Consider the following 7,677-nt stretch of genomic DNA (forward strand, 5'->3'; position numbering starts at 1 on the left):
CTGCCGCGCTCCGCTCCCCGCCCGGCCGGTCTGGGTGCTCAGGGGAATACAAGGAATGAATGGGGCGACCCAGATCATCATTACCTTGCAAATGAGCAATGCCTTACAAGGAGAGAGGGGAAAATAAACACCAACTTTATTCATCGGGGATGTGGATGTGTTGGGTGGGAGGTGGCAGCCACTGGGAGTCTGACAAGGCAGGCTGTGGAAATCCCAAGGAAGGGCACAACGCCACTGAGCTGAGACATGGGGCTAATACACCCAGTTCCTAAAAAGATGATGTTAAACAGTCTCAGAGTACAAAACAAACCCAAAAAATTTCTCTGCTCAGCTCCCCAGTCACGGGCCACTTGAGTGAACACCCATGCTAGGCTGGGCACATCAGCCCTTGTCACCACTCGACACTCAAGTGTGGGAAACAAACATCATTCATGAGGGAAGGGCTCTGAGCAGCCATTGTTAAACCCTAGAACTGAGCCCCGTGTGCAGAGAACACAAATTCAGAACAATGAGGATAGTACAGCCAATTCCATTAGGAACTGATGGATGCTGAAGTGCCCAAGGCAGCCCCTGCCAGTTCCACATCCACAGCATGATCCAGGTGCTCTTCAGGAGCAGAGACCCGCTCCCACGGGTTTCCTGAAGATCTCGTTTGGTTTTGCTGTCTCGCTGTGTTTTCAGAGGTGTGTCTGCAGCAACGCAAAATCCCTCATGACTTGAATGGCTCTGATCGTATCTTCTCCAGCCTCAGATCTTCTGGTTAGTTTGGCAGCCTGGCCCTGCAAGCAGGCACAGCCCTGCCCAGACTGACAGCTTTACAGGCTTCTTAGGCACAGATAAAAAATGGGGGTACTAAAGGAGCAAACCTTTTCGTGAGAAAAGTGACTCACAGAATAAAAGGAAATCAGTTTCTTAAACTAAGAAAAAACTCTGTCCTTAAGATACTGGCATGAATTGCAATTTTTTTTTTTTAAAAAAAGCCTTTACAATGCACAAATCCCACCAGAAACAGTCTGATGAAACCACCATCTCCTCTGGGGCAAGGACTGGCTGCCAACAACGCAGAATGTAACAGAGGGGAGAGAACATCCTTCCTGTCCAAAGACTCTCCATGGTGCAGGGAAGGGCACTTGGCTTGCCTGGCCTGCTCCCATCCCAGCCCCAAGCTCTCCCACTGGAGGGCTGCATGCTGGGCACATACAGATTCTGCTCTTTGTGCTCATCCAGGGCCCAGTCCAACCTGGATCTGGGTCCTGAGGTTTTTTAGTAAAAGGACCTGTGTTCAGTGAGCCACCCTGGACAGAAAAACCCAACTAATGGTGGTAAAAATCACAAGGTTCCCTGTGGAGTTGTTCCTAGGGTTTGGGAATCCCATTACACTGCTGGCTTATTCCCCCAGTGTTGGCACTCTACTTGTGGAACCACACAGCCTTCCATGCCAAGCCAAATGAGTTAGGCTACAGCATGTCCTGGGATACTCTTACAGGCAAACTGCTGAAATCTGATCCTTGAGGCTGCTAGTTCCCACCTCTGAGCTGCCAGTTTTCTGTCTTTTCCTTACACTAAGGCTACAAAGAATTGCTCCCTCAAAAAATGGAGCCCTCAGATAAATCCCATAGTAAAAACCAGAAGGCAGAGAGCAGCTGAAGCACTTTGCCTTTGATGTTTTCTCCCAGCACAAGCCTTTTCTGCTTTGCCAGGCCGTGCTCGGGACCCTGCCTGCACCTGTGTTTGTCAGGGGGGCTACAGACAGAAGCCACAGCTCATGGCAGGATGTGGGGCTGTCCAAGCCCCCTCAGCTGCTTTGCAGCCAGCAGTGTTATCACCTGAGCAGTCACAGACTCTGGATGGAGGTGCTACTGCAGGGAAAACTGAAGGAAAAAAGTGTGCAAGAGAGCAGAGAATCATATTTCGTGTAGCCAGTCCTCACCCAGGGTCCAGCTCAGGGAATGCTTTTGGGGCTGGACGGATGTGTACTTCCCCCCCCAGTCCCAGCAGAGCTCAGAAGCATCCAGAAACTGCTCCTTTTCCACCCAGTTTCAGGCTGGGCAGCCTGAGGCCCAGAGGAGCAGGACGGCTCACCCAGGCTCTGAAGCCAGGAGCACTAGAAGGACAATCCCTGCAGTCCAATGCCTTCCTCAGCACCTAGAACTCAGTCATCTTCTTGTGGGTGTCTGCTTTCTTCTGCTCCCGCTGCAGCCTGGCTTCCTGGGCCTGCAGCTGCCCCAGCCGCTTGTGAGCATTTGCCAGCTTCTCCTCCAGCTTGGCTGCAGCAATGCTGTGCCTGAAAGCAAAAAGCACGGTGGCAATGTCATCCTGCATAGCAACATCAAAGGCTTGTCCTCATCCCAGGAGAGTTTGCCCTTTCCTGTAGGATTAGCACAAGGGACCCGCTGAAGAACCTCATGCTTAGCACAGTTTGGGCTAGAAAATGTCCTCCTGGGATGCTCAACAGCAACGTTGCAGTGGTGGGCACGAGAAAGAAAGGACTCCAACACCTTCCCTCAGAGAGCTCCTCTCTTTCCCACAGCCTGAATTCCAGCTAAAGGATCACAGACACATCTGCCAGTGCCCAAGATGGTCTGAAGCACACACTGAACTCTCTCTTCTACTTCCCCTTAGGTCTCATCCACATGTTTCACTTGTTACTCCCACACCCCATTTCAAGCCCACCCCTTCCCAGAAGCACCAAGAACTCGGTCCCAAAGGGAACGTTTCCTACCGCCCAGTGTTGCGTTCCAGGGCCTGCTGGATTCCCCTGATATCCCTCAGCGTTTGTTCGATCTTCTCCGCGGTCTGGAAGAGGTGGACACTCAGGGCTTTCCTGGTGCTCTTGCTGGCATGGTAGATCTCCTTGCTGTTCCTCTGGGGCAGTGCCATCCCTCCAGCCTTGTCCCCAGTGCTCTTCCCACGCAGCTTCTCATTCAAAAAGTCAAACACGTTCCGTGGGGGCTTCCGGCCGCCAGACTGTCCGGAGCTGCTTCCCTTTGCTCGGCATTTCCTTGATTTGCCTGGGTCCAGCTTCCCCTGCTTCTTCTTCTGAAGCACTTCAGCACACTGGTCCAGGGATTTCCCTCGAGGAAGCACCACAGCCTGCACTGGCTCCACTCTGCCCTGAGAATTCTTCCCTAACCCTGAGGAGAGACACCAAGTGATTACGGCAAGTGAGGACATCCCCTCTCCGAGTCACCTCCCACCACAGGATCACGTTGACAAAGTCACAAGCTTAGAACAAGCAAACAGGCTTTTGAGGTACCAAAAGTTGTAACTACTGTCCAAGCAAGGGGAGCAGCAGCAAAGGCCAGGCCTGGAGCCTTTCACAGCAGGAGATTTGTGATTCCAAGCCTGGGGCCATCCGCCAGGCCGGTTTCTGTGAAACCAGGTTCAGCCTCACATTCTCAGCTTCTCCAGCCAAGTTCTACTTAAACTGGTTTGGTTCCTCTGAGAGAACCGGAGACACACAGGGAGCAGGGCCACCCTCCCAGAGCCCCCAAGGCTCGATGCAATTTGGGTGGGGAGCAGCGAGTTCAGCGGGCTTTGAAGTCTGTGTCCAGAGCCAGATGTGTTAACACAGACATCAGAAGCTTTGCAGATCAGCTCCCTTCCACCTACAGGCTCCTGACGCTCACACAGCAGTTCTCACGGCTTTGATCATGAACTTGACCGAGGTTCCAAGTGCCTCCAATGTTTGCCATTACCATACAGGGCTTGGTGCCCCACATGCCTGTACTTCCATGAAATAAGTCATCCCTCTTCCCTCCAACACCTGTGATCTATCACATCGCTTGAGCCTCAGCTGACGGGCCCTTCAGTACAGCAAAATTCTGGCTTCATCCAAAATCTGATTTTTTTCCTTAACAGCCCCAGGACCTCCTCCTCCCCTTACCTTTTCCAAACTCATATCCCATCTGAACAAGCAGTTTGGAGCCAATGCCACGAGTATGGGCTTCCCAGCCGCCGAAAGAGGAGCTGCACGCAGGAGTCCATTCTCCGTTCTCTGGAACTCCTGAATCTATCACTGTGGCACAGGAGAGAAAATCAGTGAAACACAGGAACAAAGCTGCTCTGCAAAACCCTCATGGGAGGCACTCACACAGCATGAAACCCCCTCATGGGGCAGTACAATTCACTTCTCCCATCCTAAAATCACTTGGCCATTCCTCCAGCCCTACTTAGTTCCTACTGAGTTGTCACCTTCCATGAACACTGCACAGGGAGTGACTGAAATGAGAGATCTCCATTTAATGCACATATCACCTCCCAGATCCAGGCACAGTCACCCAGGAGTTTTATGCTTCCTTTCCATCCTTCCAGGATGGTGACACACACATCAGAGTAAAATCTAGCACAGTGGCACATATTACTTATCCTGTGCCTCCAGCTCCTGCCTCCTGCCTCTGGTCCGAGGCTCCTCTAAGTCACAGTGTTAATTCTGTGTTATCAGGATCCAGTAACCTCTGTCAGGTTAAATGTTAAGAGCTCTAGGACATGACTCTGTCCCTGTGACACTGCTGTGCCTGTGTAACCTCCAAGAAGTCATTTGGAAGGACCCAACACTCAGTTACTGGGATCTCACACTCCTGGGTCACGAAGCTGCACAGAGACCCCAGGGATGAGGGAATCTCCTGATTCACTTATTAGCTCAACTGAGGCAGCCACATAAGAAACAGGCTCTGAGCTTGGAACTCTGAAACATCACACCCTTGTGGAAGTTCCCATGGAAACCTCCAGCCTTCATTAGCCCAGTGATTTGCATAAAGCAAAGATTTTAGTTGGCAGTTGTACCATAACAGCTAAATATTGTTCTCTACCTTTCAGGAACACATAAAGAGATTAACTGCTCTTTCATCAGAGGTGGGACACTCACAGTGAGAGCTCCAGGACAGTCATCCAGTCCCAGAGAAAGGCAGACCAAGATCACAAGAAACTTTTGCTCATGCCCTCCTCTCTCTCTTACCTTTGGCATAACCAGAATCATCGACACTGTCCTTGTCAGACTCATCAGACTCGGCAGCATCTTCACTTCTCAGTGGGGGAATGACACTGTCCCCTTCCAGCACAGCCTCCTTGAGCAGTAGGGAGTCAAACTTCACAGTGTAGTAGCCACTGTCCACGTCTGCAGAAGCAACAGCAAGGACAGGAGCTCCAGTCAGTCCCCAGCACAGAGGGGGCTAAGCCAGACTCAGCTCCAGCGGAACAAACGGGAGCAGGGGAAGGCCCAAGGAACATGTTTTTAAAAATTCTGGGCATAAATTGTGCTTTTCATTTCTGTCTGGGAGGGAGAAGCACCCACTGCAATGAAAAGCCACTTCCACAATGACTGTGTTGATACCTGAAAGTTTATTTCTATAAATGAAGAGAGACGGGCTGTTGAGAAATGGAATTAAAGAGAAGTTAGACTTGCTCCCTTCTGAATTAATAATAGTTAAAAGAAAGACAGGACACAGGGAAGCCTGTATGAGCAGCTGCTGGGCAGGGCCAGCTCCTCTGGTTTTTGTTTAAACAAGAGCAGATTATTGCAATTCTCACCTAACATGCATGCAAATTCCTGCAGGACCTGCCTCTTCCCTTTCAGAGCAGTTAATGACTTTGCACTAATCTCCTTTCCACATTCCTGCCCTTTATGTCTCCTTTTCGTCCTACACTCTCTTTCCCAAGTCTGACACCACTCAGACTGGTGTCTCAGCTACATCAAGATTTTCAGTTCAGGGCTGCAGCCACACAGTTTAACATTTTTCTATGGCTAACCACAACAGCCAAGTTTTATATCCAGGTAACCATCAGCCTCCACCCTCCCCCAGAGCTGCAGGGTAGCCCCCTCGCCCCCCTCACCAGTGATTTTGGCTGTGTACCATATCCCGTCGCTGTGCTTTGCCAGGCAGGCTGAGCCCACCCCCAGCGAGCTCAGGTCAGGCTCCTGGAAAGGCTGGAGCTCCTCCACAGACACCACCTGGCCATGGGAAAACCTGCAGGGAAGGAGGAACAGGAATCTTTAAATAAAAACCCCTTCCCTCTCTAAAGGAAATGTCCCAGTGATGAACCTCCCCCGGGCACTGGGGAGGTTTGACCACGTGTTGTTGCAATTCCACAAGTTGTTCACGTTTCACTTCAAACATGTCATTTATGCCATGTAACAAAGCAAGCATCCCACCCTGGAGAATTAAACTTCCTTGCTAGTGACACATCCAGTAAAAAAGTTCACGTCCTTGGAGATCCTGAAGAGGATCAGAGACAGGCAGGGCTCCACCCCATCCATCTTCATCATCCCCTCAGGCTTCTCCAGGTCATTCCTGGTGAGGATCCCCAAAAATGGAGCCTCTACAATCTCCCTGTGCAACTGGAATGTGTGCACTAGCCACACACTTGGGTGTTTTATTTAAAATACTTATTGCCTATTAATTTACCCACTCAATCATGCAATGTCTCTGCAGCTTTCCCGTGGGATTTTTCATTTCAACTCTGCATCAGCTAAAAGAAAACAGCCCAACTGATGCCACTGCTCACCACAGCATGTTTTAAAAACGTAAAGGCATAATTCCACTGGGTAAAAAGAGCAACACAGGGCACTTTAGGAGGAGATTCATCCCTCCCACCCCCCTTTCTTTACCGACAGTTCTCCTTAAATCTGCACTTGTCGTCCAGGAAGAACGGGCAGGGCTTCAGGGACTTGTGGGTCGGGTACAGGTAGAGCACCCTGACCCCTGCACTGCCATCCTCCAGCTCCTCTGTCCCCACAATCATGGCATTGTGGTACTCCAGGGTCCCCCAGGAGCTGTAGTAGGGGGCTTTAACCTTCATCCCACTTAGCTCCTCCTCCTCCTCCTCCCTCTCTGACTCCTCCTCCTCTTCGCTGCACTTGGATTCGTTTTTATCACCAGTTTCTCCCCCTCTCTCAGAGGAGATCTCGTTGTTATTCCCTGGAGGCTCCTCGTCTGCTCCAAGTCCAGCAATGGCTTCCTTAAAAGCAGCGTATTCCTCATCCTGGGCAGAGCTCTCCAGGTTGGGATCCTGCCCCGGGAGACCTGCCGGGGAGGAGGAGGAGGCATCTGTGTCCAGAGCGGACAGGAGTTTGCTCTTTTTCACGGCCACCAGGCTGGACTCGGTCAGTTCTATCAGCTGCTTCAGATCCTCCTGCAGCTGCACCAGGTCCGAGTGCTGCGACGGGTCCTGGCCGGCCCCCAGCGCCAGCTCCACCTGCTCCAGCTGCGCATTGTAGGTCTGGATCGCCGCTTCCAGACTCTCCTCATCCATTATGGGCACAACAAAGGCGCCTTTACCCGCGGGAACTCACAACACATTCAGCGTTTACTTAAGAACTCTCTAGATAAGGAGTCCGCAGAAGCGACATCCACACGCCGTCCCGCTCCTTCTCTCGGAATTCACCAGGGCGATGGTCCCACTGGAAACAGGAGACGGAAGCGCCCGAGGAGAGGCCGGGCCCGGCCCTGCCTTCCCCCGCCACGGCGCCGCTACTCCGGCAGGCCGGGTGCTCTCCCGGCTCCCGGGGGCTGCAGCACCGCCCCGGCCGCCGCCGCCGGCGGCCCCGCTCCTCCCTCAGCGGCGCCGAGCCCTGCAAGCCGCCACCATGACACCCGCCATGGCACTCGCCACTTCCGGCTACGGCGCGTCAACTTCCGCCAACGCGTCAGCTCGTCAGAGCTGGGGAGGGTGGTGTCG

At 52.3% G+C, this 7,677-nt stretch overlaps 1 protein-coding gene across 1 annotated transcript; it reads right to left on the reverse strand.

Moving 5' to 3' along the window:
- Window positions 1-118: 118 nt before the first annotated feature.
- Window positions 119-7,577, reverse strand: ZGPAT (zinc finger CCCH-type and G-patch domain containing). The gene is made up of 6 exons (XM_051802922.1): window positions 6,608-7,577; window positions 5,833-5,966; window positions 4,958-5,116; window positions 3,887-4,018; window positions 2,723-3,134; window positions 119-2,284 (listed from the first exon to the last, which is right to left on the reverse strand). The coding sequence occupies exons 1-6, from the start codon at window positions 7,249-7,251 to the stop codon at window positions 2,146-2,148; spliced, it is 1,620 nt and encodes a 539-aa protein (XP_051658882.1). The 5' UTR covers window positions 7,252-7,577; the 3' UTR covers window positions 119-2,145.
- Window positions 7,578-7,677: the final 100 nt, after the last annotated feature.

Source organism: Manacus candei, unplaced genomic scaffold (assembly GCF_025592945.1).
Source record: "Manacus candei isolate 608988 ecotype Guabito, Panama unplaced genomic scaffold, ASM2559294v1 h1tg000057l, whole genome shotgun sequence".
Classification (NCBI taxonomy): Eukaryota; Metazoa; Chordata; class Aves; order Passeriformes; family Pipridae; genus Manacus; species Manacus candei.

Excerpts from the sequence above, each read along its gene's own strand:
- ZGPAT (XM_051802922.1), bottom strand. The coding sequence starts at position 7,251 with ATGGATGAGGAGAGTCTGGAAGCGGCGATCCAGACCTACAATGCGCAG. Across the intron at positions 5,117-5,832 it reads GTACACAGCCAAAATCACTG|ACGTGGACAGTGGCTACTAC; the intron begins GTGAGGGGGGCG and ends TTGCTTCTGCAG. Across the intron at positions 4,019-4,957 it reads TGATTCTGGTTATGCCAAAG|TGATAGATTCAGGAGTTCCA; the intron begins GTAAGAGAGAGA and ends CCTGTGCCACAG.